This window comes from Nesoenas mayeri (assembly GCF_963082525.1).
Source record: "Nesoenas mayeri genome assembly, chromosome: 4".
Lineage (NCBI taxonomy): Eukaryota > Metazoa > Chordata > Aves > Columbiformes > Columbidae > Nesoenas > Nesoenas mayeri.
This window is the reverse complement of record NC_137540.1, coordinates 35813915-35834001: the sequence shown is the minus strand read 5'-3', so window position 1 is coordinate 35834001 and position 20087 is coordinate 35813915. Positions and strand designations below refer to the sequence as shown.

General features: G+C 37.1%; 1 protein-coding gene across 1 annotated transcript; it reads right to left on the bottom strand.

Moving 5' to 3' along the window:
* Positions 1–468: 468 nt before the first annotated feature.
* On the bottom strand, positions 469–19529 carry TMA16 (translation machinery associated 16 homolog). Its single transcript, XM_080344112.1, has 7 exons — positions 18842–19529; positions 17543–17655; positions 12300–12337; positions 11413–11497; positions 10156–10304; positions 3064–3106; positions 469–1454 (listed from the first exon to the last, which is right to left on the bottom strand). The coding sequence occupies exons 1-7, from the start codon at positions 18968–18970 to the stop codon at positions 1262–1264; spliced, it is 750 nt and encodes a 249-aa protein (XP_080200238.1). The 5' UTR covers positions 18971–19529; the 3' UTR covers positions 469–1261.
* Positions 19530–20087: the final 558 nt, after the last annotated feature.

The window sequence follows — 20087 nt, the reverse complement described above, 5'->3', positions numbered from 1 at the left end:
TTGTTGTTTAACCCACAGAACTGTATTGGGGATCAAGATCATCCACTAGGAATAATTATTTTCACATAATTAACAGACAATCTGAACTGTGACAGCTACATTGTGTACAGACAGTACATCTGAACTGTGACTTCTGTGCCCAGACAATCTAATCCGCACTTAGAGAGATGTCCTCCTTAGTGCCTGCTGTGAAATTATCCTGGCCCTTTTTTCCTTTTCTTTTTTTTTTAATTTTACATTATTAAACATGAAAATCTGCTAAGAACCTTCCTGAAAGCCACACTTAAAGGCATCTACAGAGTTGCTTCTTAAAGCAGGCCTGCTATTTAAAAGTTCTAAGCAACTTCATTTTAAAATGCACAGCTTTCTCAACAGAGAGGTAAGAAAAACAAGTATGGACAAAGATATATTTAAAAAGCGACTGTAGAAACTTTAATTGGCTTCTGATCTGAATTCTTCAATACCGAGTGGTAAGGACAATGTAATTCTCCAAAATTCTCTCGATGAAATACAAAATACCCAATATTTTATTGAAGTCTTCCCAGCTCTTTATGTTCTTGACACAAATTCTCAGACAAGAGTTGTTCACGATTAACTGATGCTCTATGTATCTCACCTTCTGCATATACATTTCCACCAAATAGGAGAACATTTCTCACACCCAGGGTAAATGTTCTGTGTGACGCAGTACAGGATTTTATGAGATTTTGTGAGACTGCTCTCCTCAAAACTGCATGCACCTAGAGACATCCCAGCCACCACTACAAGGGATGGATAAAAGTTGCCACTAGGTGGGTCTGCTGTTTACCAAGGTACCTGCTGTTTATATGCTAAATTACATACATTCTTGGCTATTACCAGGAAAAACGTAAGGATTTCCCACCACAGAGTATCTCTAACAGGTGTCAGAATACTGACTGCTCAATGATCAGGGAAGAGGTACTCTACCAGTCAGGATTTCAAGGTATAGACTAAAATTGCTTTGTTAACTTAGGACCCTGCATCCTAAAGAGAAGGTACAGTATGAGACGGACACAATTAAGATTTTATTTATATTCAAAAATTTTTATCTAATAATATAGAACTTTGTCCAATAATATACTGTTTACTTTTTATGATAGGTACACAGTGAGCTCATAAAAATGCAACTACAAAAGCCTATGCAAACACAGTTAGAATTTACTCTTGTTTCCAGTGGTAATTAAAATAGATTTCTTATAATTCCCTTCAGCTGTTTCAGCTCTTGAATCAGCTGTGCTCATTAGGCCACCTCTTCTGATTTATTCAGTTTTTCTGCTTTATCCAATTCTTCTGCCTTATTTGACTCTTCTGCTTTATTTGATTCTTCTTTAGCTTCCATATCTGCCACCTCAGGGTGACTGCAAGCAGCGTCCATAGCTGAGAGCTTTTTCATTTTGATGTTTGGCAGCTTCCTCAGATCACCATCCCATTCTCTTAAAGAAAAAGAAAAGTCAGTGTAAAACAATTACCAATAGAAATAGCAAGAAGGAATGGCAGAATTAGTTCACCTTTCCTCAGAATGTGCTAACTCACGTGAGGCTGCTTTTCTAAATTTTACTACTAGTCCAAACGCAGTATAAGAAGCACTGTTTTCACCTGATCTTGTACATCACAGCAGCTGTAATTTTTCTGTAAAGATAACTACTTTCGGATTTGACATTCTGAACAAAAAAACATACGATTAACTTTATTCTCACAGACTATTTGTATCCTCAGTTCCTTTAGGCCACCTACTTCTAGGTTTGACACGTTAACCTCCCAGGTCTTGCAAGCAATGGAAAAGCTGTTTGGAAGAGCTGCTTCATCTGGATGCTCAATTTGCAGAGCTAATATCACACGTACATTATGATTTATTGTACCTGTTAACACCTTGCACGACTGACTTGAAGGGGACACAAAATGTTAGCAAATATTCTTTCACATGATAAGCATATTATTTTAAAAGGCTGCATGAACAGGGAAGGGTTCATTTAAATTTAAACATCACAAGTCAAATCCAGTACTCAAAGAGGATAGTTGTCTGATTATAGGAAGTGCACTTTGTGGACAATTTTTCTCAAGTGCAGAGACAGTATTTGCCAATTATAAGATAGACATGTTGTTGCTCTACCAAGGTAATCAAACACCACTTTCATCAGATGTCCCAGTGCAAGAAGTCAATTGTGTATTTATAAATGCAGCAGCCAGAGGCCTGTCTCTTCTTTGATATTTATGGCTTTATTCCAATATCCTGTAAGTGTGACTTCTGGCTACATATGACTCCTAGGAGTTAGCTGTATATCGCTCCTGGCAACATAAGCATTCATAAGTCTTTTTTCTCCTTTAAGTGTCTCATTTGATAGAGCTGTCAGCAAGACTGTTCATTCAATCCATTACAAAGGCACATTGACTTGCTCACCCAGACAAGCAAGCAGCAAGTTTCACAGCTTGCAGCTGTCAATTCACTTAAGATTTTAAACTAGTATGTACAAACACTACTGTACTACACTTAGAGTTGGATCTTCAAGAACATGACTAAGAAATCTGTGTTGCTGTAGTTATTTAGTGATAATTTCTGACTATGAATACCTTAGGTCAGTATGCTATATAACTACGATTACCATCTGAAATCTCATTTCAAGTAAGAAAACAGTATAATGCCATTTTTCGATAAATCTACGTCATGATCTTTAAACACTACCAGGGAATGCTTATCCTTTTTGTGTAAATCAGTGAACAGCGGAGAACAGTGAGAATTTTAGGTAAAGAGAAAATATTCTCTAAGAATATTGAAAAAAAATATACTTAAGTAACAGAAATTGAATTCTAACTGTTGAAGCTTTCTAACCCTTCCAATGTGTTAATGATTAACTGTCACCAGCATTTAGCTTGTAACAGCTAAGAAATGTTGAAATAGCAACACCACGCCTAGCCTTTTTCAAATGACAAGTTCTCTGACAGTTTTGGATAAATTCTTTTTTAAGAAAAAATACATGCAAGATGTCAAATTCAGAAACACTGTTTTGCCTAAACAGATTAGTAGTTACAATAAAAAGAACTTACCTGAAATATTTAAGATGCTTTCTGTTCATAATGTCTGGGATTTCTAATGGAAATGAAATGAAATTCTATTAGATGTGTTACAGTGAAGTGAGTCTCACTGCACAAAAAGAAATGTGAGCTAAAGGGCTGAACATATTATTTCAGAAATTAAAAGACCAAGCAAATGAGGATGTGGATTCATATTAGAAAGTTTCTAGTGCAACAGATAAACAGAAAGACCTCTCATTGCTGAAGAAAAGGAAGGGAACTTATACCTAGGAACTATTCCAGAATTCAAATGTACCAGTTGTCAAAAAAACAGACCTGACAAATAAAAATAAGGTGCTTCCTTTTCTCTAAACTGACATATCCAAAAAATAGCAAAATTTCAAGCGCTTAAAGTTTCCCTTAAATAAACAGTCCGGTGAAGAAACTAGAAAAATAACTAATGTATTATTTGTCTTAAAAGTATAACTAACATCCTCAACCAAGATCAAGGTCTGGTTAAACTAGGTTTTAACAGACATTCACATATATAATAACACAGTTCTGCTCTGCAGAACTTACTATAAATATGCACAACAGACAAAAGGTAAAATAAGAAAGCTTAGTTTCAAAGCTGAACTAAATATACAAGCCTCACAAAAATTAGTGACTACTAAGTGGTCCATAAGTATTTTTAAATGTTTTTGGAAAGAAAACTTCAAAGCACTTAAGTCACTACTGTAAGCAAGACAGATTGGCAGTAGTTTGGAAATTCAAGCAAGAAAACATAACAAATAGTTATATACACTTCATACAATTTACCATGCAGTACAAGAATATATGTGTGTGTGTTTTTAAAATAGAAACACTGGGAAAAGTACAGTAAGATGTCAGGTGTTTAAATAGAACATAGTCTTGGATTTTGGAATATAATACTACTATCTTTGACCTGCAATGAGACAGTCTGAGAGCAAAGAATGGTTATTTGATAACAATCAGTCTCCTTCCAATGCCAATTATAGATTCCATTGTTAAATACCTTTTCTATAAACCACTCAATACTGGGAAACTAGCATTCCATAGTTGCTGAAATGCCTGTTAAATACTGCACTAAATGCAACGTAATATTTATAGACTGTTGTCACCTGTCTCCTCCTCTGGGTTGAATAAAACCAAAGATCAATAGTTTCAATGACTGAAAGTTTTCAATCTTCCCCACTAACAGACATAAGTGACGTATACTCACTACCGATCTTTATTACCCTTGATAGTAAAAAAAGCTGTCAGACATCTTGTACAGAGACCTATGGGACAGATTTTTTTTCCTTTCTGGAGCAACCAAAACATTCCTACTACATGTTCAGTTTATAAGCTCATGCAGAATTCTACCTAGGGTGCCTAAGCTGCTTTGCCTTGATTGAATGTCATTATTTTCTTGGTTAGTCCTGAAGTATTGCAAGTGACCTATGTTTAACATCTTCACTACTTTACTGTAGAGATTTATGCATTTGGAGCCTTGAAATTTTGCACAGTATAACATACCTTATTGATGTCTATGAAGTGTACAGAATTCACAGCAAGCTGGTCTCTTAATAAAGATGACTGTTTGCTACCTCTGTAATGCTAAATCCACTTTATTACTTTTGCTACTAACAATATGATGTTTCAGGAACTTCTTATACTGTCCCTGAGCGAACCCCAAACTTACAGTCCTGCCTCTGTTCATCTATCAATTTTCCCAAGTCTTACAGTGATAAATCAGACGATGCTATCAATGCAGAATTATAGATGATCTTGCTACTAGAGAATGTAGGATGATGGCACCTATCACTTTCTTCGTGGACAGAGTCTTTTATTATCCAGAAATTCTTTCTTCCCTTCACACTGGGTTACAAAGTTACCAACTAAACAACAATAATATACAAAAGAGTTGTTGATACCAATTACATTGATTTCTGCAGCCTGCTTCTTGGCAAACAGATAACAGCAACACTACTCACAGCTTATCCAGGCAAGGCAAATAAAAATATACCTAATCCTCTTTTTGTCTGCCGATTCATGGGTTCCGATAAACATCAGTGCCACATGAGGTCCATCCTTCCGAACTAAGCATTGAAACAAAGCCATGGTCCCTCTTCCTTTCTTTGTAATGGCTTGAATAGCACTCTTGGCAGCACAGTGCCAAATGCTGAAATGTCCTAACCTCCCCCACATGAAAGAACTCCTTTCCATCTCTCAGATACTGTACAAGGAGAGATGCATACTCAGTTTTCTCCTAGGGTAGAGCTTAGTGATGTAAACCGTGAGTGCAGCAGAAATGGCACTATGCTAATTTGGGACAACTGCCCCAGAAATGTGCCGAGATTCGTATTTGTTTCTTCTGTCAAAGCACTGACCCAACATACAGTTCAGAATTACTCTCAGACAAGCCAGGACTAAACTGCAAGACTTTCAAATGAAGCCCTTTCAATTGCTTTGTTTTAGCTGAAGAAACACAAAACAAACAAACAAAATAAACAACCCCCCTTGGAAATTAATGGCTTTTATTAACTTACATAGGACATTTTCCAAACAGAATATTCTAACATATTTATCTAGCCTGTCATGCAGGGCTTTCCCCAGTGTCACAAGAAAGCACACATTCTAAAGGCAGGAGATGCTGTGCCAAATCAAGATTTGGCACTGAACTGATCTTTAGTGCTTTAGCAGTGGCAACATTTTAAAGTTCTGCTTAGATGTGTGTTTGCAATATGTTACACAATACAAACTCCAGCATTGCCAGCTTAGGAACAGCACTCTAGTCCCATTCTATTTTGCATGTAGAAAGTATAATCATATACTGCACAGTAACTGATTTTTTAAATGATGGTGGTAAGCACTGTATTTCCAGATTAATGACACCTATCTTACTCAGATGTATACCCTTAGCCTGCACAAATGTCATGTTTTTCGCTGCTACTTGTGAACATTTTTAAAGCTAACTAACAAGCTGCAGGAGAGCTTTTTCTGAACTAAAGATGGAAAAAAATGGAAGATTGAGAAATATGGCACAGAGGTTAGTGGAAAAGAAATAGAGACAGTAGCTTGGGGAGCAGATACTGTCTGGCATTTCTAAGATGAGGTATTAGTAACCTACATATTATAACAAAAGAGCAGTGAAAAACTGAAGGATTTTTTTCATGTTTCTGTCCCTTTTAGATAATGTTTTATTATTCTATCTTTTTTCTGAGGAAGAACGAACAGCATGCTTGCTCTCAAACTTTGTCATAAAGATGTTGCTGCTTAACACCATTTCATGACAAAGACAAAGTGACTGAGCTTAATTTCTAACACAGAACTTGTGTAAAATCCTGTGAAGTCAGCACGTTTCCAATTGTTCATACCAGATCGGATTACTTCAAAGTTCTAACGGGCGTCAGAAATAAACAGCTTCTGCCAGCCATAGGTCTAACCAGTCCTACCTCTGTGCACAGGCATGGACTAGAGATCTTCTAAAGCATAACTAGAGAAAAAAGGGATAGAGAAGCTAATCCCACAGCTAGAGTGCCCTTCTACAGGCAGGCAGGATTCTACTGTGTCCCACAGCACTATTTTTTTGACCAAGTGCTCTGTGACAGTCTGCCAAGATGCCTTATTTCCTTCCAAAAGTATGCTCTTAATAAAAACATTAGCATTCTTCTTAGCAGTAACCATGTCTCTCTTCCAAAGCAAAGATTTGTGCAAGAGATTTACTTAAATCTCACAAGGACTGAAATGTCACTGCTCTGCACAGAATAGAGGCTGCATATATATCACATTCATTGGAGCTGTCATACAGACAAACACTCAAGTCAGGTCAAAGGATGATATTGCAGCCAAAAGTTAAAGAAAAGGATGTTAGAAATTGTAGATGCTCTTTAGATAAAGAACCATTCAGTTACACAATAATGATAATAACAGAAAAGAGAAGCTAACAAGTACTGCAGTAGTTACACTAGCAGATACATGTAAATGATACAATTTTCATCTGAATTACATCCATTTCCTTATAATATGAAGTTTCAGGAATTAACTAACACAACTGGTGCATTTAGCTTTAAAGACTGTTTTCCCCCTGAGATTTACATTATGCTTCTGTGAGAACACGCAAGGTAATTAGAGGCAAACTATCAAAAATATGTGATGTTCAGATGAAACAATTATGATGCTTTTCAACTGAAAGCATGCTAATCCTGAGTTCTAAGGATATCTACTGTAAACATCTAGGATTCCCTTTCAATAGCTTAGCTCTGAATATGTAAAACTAGATTAAAAACCACACATATAAATGACAACATCAGAAAGAAAATTGCGGTAAAATTAATTTACATACATTTAGGGAGTCAGGAAGTCAAAGTAGCTACTAACAAAACTCAAAACTCTCATAGACAGACTGAACATTCCCTGTATAGGTACTATTTAAAAAAAAAAGGCAAGAAAAAAGACTAAAATTTACTATGCCTTTGGATATCTATCTACTACTTTTGTAAACTGCCAGTAAAGAATAATTCACTTTTCATTTACATATAACTGATATATATACATGGCATCAAATTTTAGGAGACTTTCCTAACTGTAAACAATTCATATCATGTAGTCGCTGTATAGCAAAGGCACATGTATACAAGAAATAACTGAGTTCAAGAATAGAGGAAAAAGAAAAAAAAAAACCACACACAACAAATACAAAGTCAGTTAGAAAACCTCTCCTCACTGCAGCTTCCAGGGATAATAGCGAGCTAGAGCATAAAAGCAGAGTTTCCAGCTGATTTCCATTTATCCCCAATCTCTAATTACAGTATTTAGCAGCAACTATTTTCTCTGAATGAATACTGTCCTAGACAGAGAGCAAACCCTGCAGCAGCTGTGATAACAAATAATGAATGATTTGAGAGTGTATTTAATATATGAAGTTGCACCATGCTCTCTGAATGCTTTACTTACTAATACTATAATAACCTCAAATTCTGCTTACAATGTTTCTGGATTCTTCTTCATTTTTATGTTGTGCTTGTGTATTTGACATCTTTCTATCTGGTCCTGCTGCTTTTTTCAGCTAGCTTTCCACAAAGAAGGAAAAAAGGAAGAACTAAGATTTGAAAACAAATATCAACACCTAGTTTTTCTACAACTGAGCTATTTTATAACATTCATAGTACCTTCCTATGACTTTCCCTCACCCTCATTTAAGAAATCAAAGATTACACATGAAGTCTCATAGCTATTGTTAATTCCTATGCTATTGTAGGATATGGAAGCACTAAGTAACACTGGCAAAATTTTTAGAGCCATTCATTTTCTTTATTGGTAAAATATAAACTAGGGGAAAAGAGATTATGACTACAACCCAAATCTTGCTGTGCTTTGTATTCTAACCACAGAACAATGTAGGGTTTTTTAATGTCCTCCATTATGCACTTTTACTGTTAGGACTGACTGCCTCTGAATAATACTGCAGCATTAAAGCCAAGTTCATCACTCAACTCCAACACGCTTATTTCTTAGAGAAAAATACATCAATTTCACTACTATTTTGTACTTGACTCTCCCCAGAATAACTCTTTGCTTTTTGAAATTTCATTATCCCTTTGTCTTTCTACCTTATTGCACCAGACTACTTCTGCTTCCCTTCAGCCTACTTCTAGCTGTCAAATTTTCAGTGTTTTATTTCTCTCACATGTAGCTTGCATCTATATGTTATTAATACCTCCAGAATCACAAAGTACTTTCAAAAAGAGTTTGTTTCTTCTTAAAGAAGGCTATGCACCTTAAGAGGAAATTTTCCTCTCTAATCTTCTGTTATGGTTTTCACACATGATGCTCCTCAGAAGATTCCACTGGATAATCTGCTGGCACAGACGGCTACCCCACAGGAAGATAAATAGTAATAAAAAAGTCAACAAGAATATCTGGCATCATGATTTTATTCAAACTTGTGATAAAGGCCAAGGTAAGTGATTAAAAACTCAAAGTGCTTTCAACTAGGCTTTTATCTACAAGGCTTTTAGTTTTGAATTTTCAGAGGTTTTGTGGGTTTTTAATTATTAAGATGTTAAGTATTGGGACCTTCACATATTGCCTTTCACTCCTTCCACCATCTTATCCAGTAAGACAAAGGAGCATAACTCCTCTACCTGAGAAGAACAGAAGTAAAAACGTAGTTTTCTACTTGTGGATTATCATTTGTGTTTGTAGAAGAACCTGTAGAGTAGATGTGTCACAACAGCCCAGGATTTCTTCCTGGATTACCTAGATATTAACAAGAAAACTCCAGAAATATTCAAATTTTGGAAATACATCTGTACTACAATTACTGCTGCAATTATTCTCCCACGTGAAAGTCATCTCAACCTTCATGGAATGAAGGGTCTCTTTCTGAAGATGTTTTAGGCCCATGAGTTCAGAGACTTTGGTTCTCGTCAAGTTCATGAAACCTAAAGCCCACTCTCTCATGATAAGAAACCTGCTGAAGTTCTTTGTGCCATTGGTCCACCTCAGTGGAAACGGACAAGTCAGGCCACAGGTTTATCCCTAACAGTAATTTTATATATTATCAAAAGAATGTTAGAGGAAGTGGTGTATAATGACTTCATTGGCACAAATCCAATTAACAAAGCCCACCTAAAAAAAGTAATTAATTTGTAGAGAAAATGATATTTGTTATTCCCCACATGAGCAAATAAAGTCTTGATGCTAATTCATGTCAAAACATGCACACCCACTGAAGTGCATTTTTAAGATAAAAAATACTTTGTATATAATGAGGGTCCATCAAGCTGCTGAACAGAATGTGTTTGAGACATGTGCATTAAATCTCACTTTGGTTTCAAAACTAAGTTATATATGACTGCACTAAAGAGGCAGTACTAGCAAAGATGCACAAAAGCAAAGCAGTAAAGCAGAAATATATAAGCCAGATCTCCACTATCTTTTCTTCCTTTTCTTCACTATGCCCCTCTTCCTAAATTCCTCTGCAAGACAAACACCTGCCACTTAGTTAACTCCTTTAAAGAGAAAAATAAAGATAATGCCTATACATTTTGCTTAGATTCTAGCCTTGTAAGCAGGAGATGATGTGACCACAGGATTATTTCTAATGTTTTTACAAACCTATTCCATAGCCTTCGTAGAGCTGTCTTTCACGTTCTATGGTCTGCTTGATGACTGCTTCCCGTGAACCGTGCTGTCTTCCTTGTCTGCCTTTAATACTGTTTTGTAACTCAATCTGCTCCAATTCAGCATTGAATCGACACATGTAACTGAAAGAAATAAAATGTATTTATGCTAGATGCAATCACGCAAAGCTTTTGCAAAACAGAATTACTTTGATAACCTAAGAAGTTACTTTTACTAGTTGCATTTATTTTCTAAATTAGTCAGAGATGTTTCTTAGATTTGAACTATTACTTTAATCTTCAAAGTGGGAGCTCCATTTAGCACTTCATATGAATCATAGGCAGCTTCCAGAAGGACTATTTTTTTATTTGACTTTTTTTTTTTTAACTATGTTTGCATAAAACAAACAAAACAAAACAAAAAACCAAATACATTATTATCATTCACCTGCTTTGGAAGACCAGTGCTAAATCTAAGTATTCCTAACTTAATTGCTGAATTTCACCACCTCAATAATGATTTTTAAACTAAAGTTCTTCTTTGGCATATGTTCTACATCACTGGCAAATTTCCAATCTAAATCCAAAAAGCAGCTATCACTTTTATTGCCTTTGCAGTATCACTGGCATTGATTAGCAGTTTCCAGGTTTCATGAACAGTGTAGGGAGCACATCAGAGTTTCTGAAAGGAAACTGATATAGTACATGTGTCTAAGGATACTTATATATAGTGTTATTTAGCTAGAAGATGAAAAATGGTGACAAACCACTAGTACGTACATCCAGCAGCACAAAAATAATTACTGAGTTCCTTCTTAGCATACTCAATTATTTTGTGATTTCCTGCCCTAAAAACTGACCCACTTGAATACTGTTTTATCTCAGCAAAGAAAATTAAAGAATAAAGACGTAGAGTGAAACCTGTGTATTTAAGTGTCACAGAATAATCCAACTAGCAAATTCATGCAATTACTACTGTCCAAATCATGTAATTCTCCACACGCTACAAAAGCAGACACATACTTAATAACAAAACCAACAAACAACACAACTTCAGGAATTCTAGTGTGACTAGATACGTCTTTCAATATATAATGAACCTCAGTTTTAACAAAATCAACTATTTAATATTATTAGTAGTAATATTTTAAAAGTCCTTCTCTGAGTCATCATCACTTTATCAAACTTATTTAAGAACATTATTTTAAAAGACAAATCAAGCTTTTTAATCCTATTATAACATCAGTCTTACTTTTCAATTAGTTCACCAGCTTCCTTCTTTGTGTATTCAATTTTATCAGGGTCAAGGTGACTTTGAAACCATTCCAATTTTTCTCCTACAAGAATAAACATTAATGATTACATCATCACTGTAGCATCAACACATATTAAAGCTCTCCAAAATTTTAGAAATAAGCCCCCATTTTTCAAGATTTTGAATGGCATCATAAACTCAATGATATTCTGTGTACCAGGTATGAAGGTAGCTATAATAGAAACATTCTCACATTATTTCAGATGTACTTTATGTCTTCCTTACAGAAAAAAAAGATATTACGTTTTGGTTTTTTTTAACTGGAAATTAGTGTTTAAAATATCACTAGATCAATTGCTTAGGATGGAAACTTAGGAAGGCCTCAAATGGAAAAAAAAAAAAGCAAACAAACCAACCAAAAAAACCCACACAACAACCCAATGGCTGAGCAAGCGTTTTGATCATCACAATCTTAAACAGATTAAACTGAAAAGGTGCAGTGTCAATCATATGAAAAATATTCCAGGTTGCGTCTCGTTACTCACTAGCATGTGTCTGTTAACCTACATGTATCATCCTCTTTTACAAATGATTAAAAAAAGCACGGAGATGAGTACAAAAATACATGTACAGATGTACAAGAGATGTTTGGTGTATATTGCCCTGTTGTCATGTACACTGATTAAAGATTGGGCTGTACTTAGCCCCAAGTTCAGCCCTGTATATACTACGTGAGTGAACATGTCAGGGATTTTAGCATTTCAACAAAGTCTATTTTAAGGTTATAGAGTCAGATTATAGAGAAAGTATCTATAAAGTTGCTAAAACTTAAAGCCTATGCTAAAAAGTTGATACTGTATTCAGTAACAGAAGTTTCTGCTCACCAATGATACTCAAACGCAAAGCTTTGTCAGTCTTCAACCTAGCAGAGAAAAAACAGACATGTTAGCCAGGAATGAGTACCATACAAATAATGATCTTCATTTTCTTTCTCCCAAGAATCATTGTTTTGGAGTCACAATGAAAGTCACAGTAAAATTTCAAATAGAAATCTCTGTCAAATTGAGAACAATGTAAAACTTATTCTGCTTCATCTAAAAATTTATGGGTTTTTGGTAAAAAAAAAAAAAAAAATTGCAAAAAAATTTTTGTGCTAATATCTGAAATTTGTCCAGTTTACTTGTTAAATTAAACAGTTTATTGGAAGGGATTGAATGGAAAAAAAACAGGATAAAAACAGGACACAACGCTTTTCTTAGAGCACGGTAAAAGGAATTTTATGAAAGACCTGCATTGTAATAATTTCATTAAGTATTTCTAATATTCTGCTGGTATGTTTAATGAGTTTGGAGATCAAGGACAAAAGATTTCACGGCACTGCATCCTTGCAAATCAAGCATACAATGTGAAAAATACCACTCTAGTATCTAAAAAACTTGTAATAATTAGAATTTGTGCTGAGAGAAAAGTAAAACTTGATATGTTAAGAAACCAAAATCAACAACTTTATTAAAAAAAAAAAAAAAAGAAAAAAAATCCATATCAAAGTATTTTTCACTCCACCTCAATCTCTAGAGGGATACTTGAAGCCTTCTATAGCCTATGGGATGCGGGTACACAATTCAGTTTGGGATTAATTCCCGTCCTATGGAACAGTTCTCAGAGAACATAAGTTAATATAAGGTAATACACTGCCTCACACATTTTCATCCTGAAGCTCTCAGATTCAGTCTGTAGCAATGAATGCTGCTGAATGTCACTTTATTTTCAGAAAGAAAAATAACACATTTTCGCGATGAGATTTGTCACTGGAAAAAATATCTTGTTCATGTTCATAGTATACATATCCAAGGAGCTCTGATAAAATTGACTTTAACTATTATTTCCTAAGAAAATTGATAAAGGGTAAAAAAAATCATAAAGGATATTATTGACAAAGAACAAATCATGTCAAAATTCAACACAATTCAAAACTAGCCTGTCACAAAAATCCAGATCGAAAGAGAAAGCCCTGCTTTCCAGAGACAAACATACTTGGGTCACTTGGCCACAAACCTACATTATTAAAATAAATATTAGCTTTTTCAAGCAGCATTTCATTCTCTGAAGACTGTCTGAAAGCCACATAAAAGCGAGTGCACAGCATCTGTGAGCTACTAAGAATTCTACTGAGGCATTAAAGAAAAGCCTTTTTACTTCTATAGATACCCCAGCATCTGGGATAAGCATTTTTAATGCAAAAGTCTATAAAGGTCAAGCATGAGTTTTATGATACCTCCCAAAAAACCCCAAGCTGGTTGATTAACTAAAATATTTTAGTGCTTTAACAATGACTCTTGTTCCTCTGGGTTAAAGGACAGACCTGGGTGATAATATGTAAAAAAGAAAGGAAAAATAAGTTAGATTAGAAGACAGCTTTAAAACTCAGCTGTAGATGTCTGCAATAAAAATTGTGGTAGGCAGCCTATGGAGGGCTTATAGCAGGGAGTCTTGAAAGGTAATAGTGACCACGCAAAGGACACATATTCCACACAGTGGAACTCGACACTGTGGAACTCTACACCAGCAGTCCCTGCTGCGAAGCTTGCACAGCAACAAAACCAGCCGGGCACACCTGCAACATGTTGCCATGGAGAAAACTACGATGCCATCTAGAAAAGCTGCCTGATTAGAATCATAAATTATGTCACGTATCTCTGCTTGAAAACACTACAAACTACCACTGGTACCTCCAAGGGTCACTGGATCATGTATTTATCTAGGCAATGAAGTATATAAACACAATTTTCTACTGGAAGAAAACCTTTAGTTTCTCGGTATAAACAACGTACTTCAGTATGAGAAATGAATGATAGGATCAAATGCTGCCTTATTGTAGCTTTCATAAAAGCCTTACCCCAATGACTGCTGGAAGACAATAATATTAACAGGCAGGCTAATCAAATAAGGGGAATCAAAGAAAGGTCCTTTCATCTCCTTCCACACAATAAGTAACATCTTTTGCCCAATGGAAAGAGAGGATGAGGACAGGGATACCATCTTGTGGCAGGCTGTTGCTTTGTAATGATCTTCTCCTCCTGTTTCCCCAAAGTCATCTGCTTAAGCTCTATCACTTCTAAGGAAAATTAGTGGTTTTCTTGATGTTTACTAGGTACCTAAAAGGTTAAAGCTTTCATGCTCCACCAGCACCTCTTTATCTCAGATATTGTGTTCAACTGTTCTACTCTAAATACTAACAACAAATAAGTAGTTGCCAAATCGGTTCACCAGTTCAGTATTTTTCCCTATAATATCTACACACAAAAAGGTCATCTATGGCTCTGAGAACTAAGATAGGCATATCCATTAGGAAAAACAAAACAAAACACGGTTGACAAGACACATTTCCATGTTTCTTGTTTCATGTTGCTAAATACCTCTATATTTCTCCCATGTCCATTTTTGTTAGCTTATGCACCAATTAATGGTTTGGTTAAGCACTTTAGGACACTTACATATGAAAATCCTTCTATAAGAATTAAAAATGTTGGTGTTTTCTGCAGTTGATTTTTTTATTTCTGTAAGCAGAACAAAGAATTTTAAGAGCTAACATTTTTTCAGTTCCACATAAAGAACCTGCAAGAGTAGATCTCAAAGCATCACTACTGCAAACAGCACAACTAGAAGCATAGTGGCTGCAAGGAAATTAAGAGGTTAGACAACAAAAAGCTAAGGAGAAACAAACAGAGAACTCCACAAGGAGATATTTTAAGGCTACTGCTTACACCTAAGGGGTTGCTTCGTGCCAGATCAAGAAATACTGTAAAAACTCTAACTCTCATATCTCACATCATGACAGTATTAGGCTAGTATATCTGTAATGAAAATGCAGAGACTCCTAAAAGTATATTTTGACTCAGGAGGGAAAAAGAAAAAAAAAAAAAAATCCATGTCTAGATCAGCTTTAGCTACCAAAACCAGAGAGAGATTTCAGCAGCAGCAAAAAAACCCCATGATTGGTGCCAGTACATCACTACTAAGAGAAGTTCCAGGAATATCCCATTATGCTCTGGTTTCTTTAAGAGTAGAAAAAGTAATTTTCTACTGGCACCAGTGAATCAGCTATTGCTGTCTCATAAAAGCATCTTTTTAATTATAACAGAGCAAACAAGTTAGCTATAGGAATAAGGATTCACAGGTAGACTAAGAGAGAATAAATCCGTAGTAATATACTGGAATTTGTTGCTGCTCAGTAGACCTCGAGAAACAGTAAGAAGAGGGATACAGGCAAGAAAAAGGTGCGATTCAACTAAACAAGACAACTTAAGACTGTAGTCAATTTTCTAAAACCAACTGGTTTGTCTTCTCTTAATTACGGTCAAGATTGGTCTTTTGTAGTGCAGCCAGTTTCTGAACAATAAGCTTAGTATTACTGTTACATTTCATGGAGAATTGCATTGCATTGAAGGGTATCTGAACAATGGAGATTGTAAACAGACTCCTGCAACTTAGAGCAGAATTTCTCACTCCTTTTGCCCAGTGCTGCACTAAGTATTGAAATTCCTTCTGGGTAACGTTTTCCTTTTTTTACTTATCTTGTTTGGGCAAAAGATACTCAAATATGCATTTCATAACTAAATGTAATTTCCTTTCCTGTTTAACATAAACAGGAATTTTCATAGGAGTTATTTCTCTTCCTTTACCATAAAGAAAAGTAAAAACTTAAATAGAAGGCTAAACTGCCTATAGTCCTCAATCCTGTCTCCAGCCAAGCACCAAAGGAGACCAAAACCACCACCACTACCACCACCAACAAAAAACAAACAAAAAAGAAAACAAGAAAATAAAAAACTCCATACAAAACCAAGGCAAAAGTTTACTCCTACTTCCAGAAAAGACATTCTCGCCTTCCAGTAACATGTCATTCAAGAACTTCCTACATGCAAGGTAATACCTTTACTGAGTAGTAATCAATATACAAAATGTACACGTGTTCAAAAGGTCAAATTTAGCCAACCACAATAAAAACATATTCTGGCAAATAAATTCACAGCTAAATTAAAATAATAAGGATGAACCATATGAACTTTCTAGATTAATTGAGTGACTCTGATCCTTATTTTAGAATGAAGATCAATGAATCAGCTTTTCCATGCTGCAGAAGTGCATTCGCCTGTGTGAAGCCTACAATTTTGGGCCCTCTAAGAAGACTTATTTCTATATAAGAAACATGGCCAAAGAGGCATCAGGTTTGTAGATGGGATTAAGAAAGAAAACATTGCAGAGATTATGAGGAAGCTTCTCCTGTTCACCACTGCTAAATCCACCGCTTTAAAGGTGGTTTCAGTAGTCCAAGGCACCCCAACAGTGGTCCAAATACCCTTTCTAGCTAGAGTAACCTTACAACCTTACAGCTCTAGATAAGGTTATATGTCCATGCCCAACCACAAAGTTGCACAGTCTCTGAGGAATATATCAACTATACCCAGAGTTCGTAATTTTACATCTTCACACATGAACATTTGGGCTCAGTTCACACTGTCCATCCAAATACCAGTATACTCTGACAGAAAATGCTTTAAGGCCAGTCTTCTCCAGTTATCTTTTCCCTCCGTGAAAGGAGAAAGTAAAGCTTAAAACCAGAAAACTAAACTTGCCATGGAACAGCAAGAAATCACCAAAGAGGAGTTAACTATTCAGTTTTATTCAGAAGTCTTTCTTATGCAGGAAGGTTTCTGGTTCTCCTTTTCTATGAAGTCAGCAGTCCAGCAAAAGAAGCTACACCCTAGGCAGGATTCTTATTAAAGCCCAGAGCAAAGGCCAACTAGGTGACTACGCTTCATGTGAAATCACCAGCATCGCGCCTTTCAGATTATGTAAAGGAAAATGCTGCAATAAGAAGAAATCTGTCTTGTAAAGACAATACCAAAAATCAAACAGCACAACTATATACTTTGTATAAGCTGATTTCATTAAACCTGTCAGTTCACATGGCTCAGCACTACTTATATATGTCTTTCTTTACCTTAAGGTTAGTTCTAGCAGCATAACTGCCCCCTTCCACCACCACCATCCTGTCCCCAAACACAAAATGTCTACTGTGATGCTGTCCGTTGGTCTGTACACAGATTTTGCACAGTCAACTTACTTTTCTTTCTTTTCCTGTTTGTGAGCTTCTCTTGCAAGCTGTGCAGCTTTTCTGCTGTACGGATGGATAACTTTTTTCTCTTGCTTCCCTCCTTGTGTTTTTCGTAACTTTGGCTGAAAAAGAAATCAAAGACAGTTTACACTACTGAAGTTAATTAAAACATTAAAGAGAAGTTAAGAGCATACACCATTGTCCAGACTAAAAACATTGTGCATCAATAGCTCAGAAAGCCCTGAGCTTATAGCAGCAGCTTATCAGTTCCACCAGTTAGATCTTACCCTCCTCAGCAACAAAAAAAATTACTTGAACATGGTACATGGTGTAACAAAACTGCCAGAGCACTGAAAATGCTGTAAGCAATCTCGCATAGTGACTACTCTCAAAATACCTATTTTGTAGAACCCTGGAGCTAGGAAACTAAAATTATCTCTGGGTACTTTTGCAGTAAATGTCCCCATTCAACTGGTATCCAGTTGTTGCATCTGGATTTCTGACAAAGGCCATATGTAATTTGTACAACATAACAAAGATGGATATTCTTGTCCCCCCCCTGCAGACCATGAGTGCCTCACACCAGACAGCAGCCTCAGGCTTCCTTCACTAGCTGTTTGTGCAGCAGAGATGGAATACTACTCACAAATTTTAAAAATATGGTAACATTTTGGTGAAAAGGTGTTTGGACAAAACTGAAAAGCTTTATCAAACGATATACAATTTAAATTCTTTAAAGTAAGAACTGTGTGCGCAAAAGAAACACCTGAAAAAAAGGAAGCTAAATGTGTACATGTGATGCAGGAAACAGCATTCAGTACATCGTATTATCAGTGTAAGTATCAGTGTTTGAGATTGCAAAAAAAAAGAAGGCTAGTTAAGGCGAAAATAAATTATCCTGAGCACCTAAATGCCTCATGAAGGGCACCCTGCCCCCGTTTCACACCTCAGCCCCGCTCTTCCCGTCAATCCGGCGCCGCCCGCTGCAGCCACAAAACCAGCCCGCCGCCCGGGCCCACCGCAGGCCAGGCCGAACGCCTCCCGGGAGGACGGGCAGGGTCACTCGGGGCTCCCCGGGAGGGAGCAGCTTTTAAATGCAGGCTGGGGAAACCGCCGCTCCCGGCCCACAGGGCCGCCTGCCGCCTCCCAGGGCCCCCCCAGGAACGCGGTGTGGCCGCTCCCAGTGGGAAGGGAAAGGCCGGGACCGCCCTGTGGGGAGCCCCTCGCCGCCCCAAAGGTGGCCGTGGCCGCAGCCCTACCCGTATCACCATCTCCATGCCCGCCCCATGCCCATCCCACCGCACACACCATGGCGAGCAACCCTCCTTCCGCCGCGGTGCAGCAGCCAAAGGGACCCGGGCGGCCGGCGGGGCGGGCGTTCCGGTTCCGCGACGGGGCGGTGCCCGGTGCCTCCGGATTCACTGTCACCCCCGGCATTATTTGCTTCGAGCGTGACTTTTCCTTTTCCCCCCTTTTCCCTTTTCCCTTTTCCCTTTTCCCTTTTCCCTTTTCCCTTTTCCCTTTTCCCTTCTTCCTTCTTTCTTTTTCCTTTTTTTTTTTTTTTTTCCGGGGAAATCAAACCGAGGAAGAACGCAAAGGTGCGAGTTGGCCCAGGCTGCGGTATTGGAACACCACTGACTTGTGCACTTGCAATAAAACTATTCCATTGATCCACGGAACAGTTTGCATTGTTTTTACATCGAATAGCTTAGGATGTAGCAGTCATAACAGGAAACTGAACACTGGATTTTTAAATCCTCCATCCAAGTAAACAGATCTAGCAAAATGCTGTTGAATAGCACAGGCATCATAGTAGAGAACTTGAGAATAGTTCTGGTTTAATGCTGTTCAAATCTACATGGGACCAGCAACTTACATTTAGCTGGGGGATACAGAAGGAGGCATATTTTGAAAGGGAGTTAATGGTGAAATCAAATATAAATCAGACTGTGGTAAAATGACAGTGAAAACATTTTGACAGTGGGGTGCCACTCATGAATGCAGGCCAAAGTTGGAAAAAAACCCAAAAAAACAAGAAAAGACTCTTTGTTAATTTGGATGAACAAAAATGTGGCGCTTTTTTTTTTTTGTCTGCTAAGAAAAAGCAGTCTTGACTTAATTATTTGCTTTTAGACGCACAGTTTCCAACCTCGCACCCTGCCCTCGTTGTGACTGCAGTCCTTGCCTTCCTTCCACTCCCAAATGCAAACACAAGTGCCAGCACCAGCCTCCACCAGCAGCCACTCCAGCCTCACACAGATAATGTCCTTAGCTCAGATACATTAGAGCGTGCATGTCTGGACTCAACAGCTGTGCTATTCCTGGCAGAATAACAGAAACAAACTGCTGTGGTCTCCACTTAGCTATCGTCTCCCAGAGACATGCTGGGTGGGAAGCAGGCAGAGGTGTGGAACCAGCTTTACTTCATGGTTGGGACACATGCTGTAGCTGAAAGGTACCCACAGTGCAGGATTACCAAGACTCATTCTACCTAAGATTAAATTTTTAATTGGAATACTAAGAAAGAAACGTAGGCTCTGCAGATACTTATACT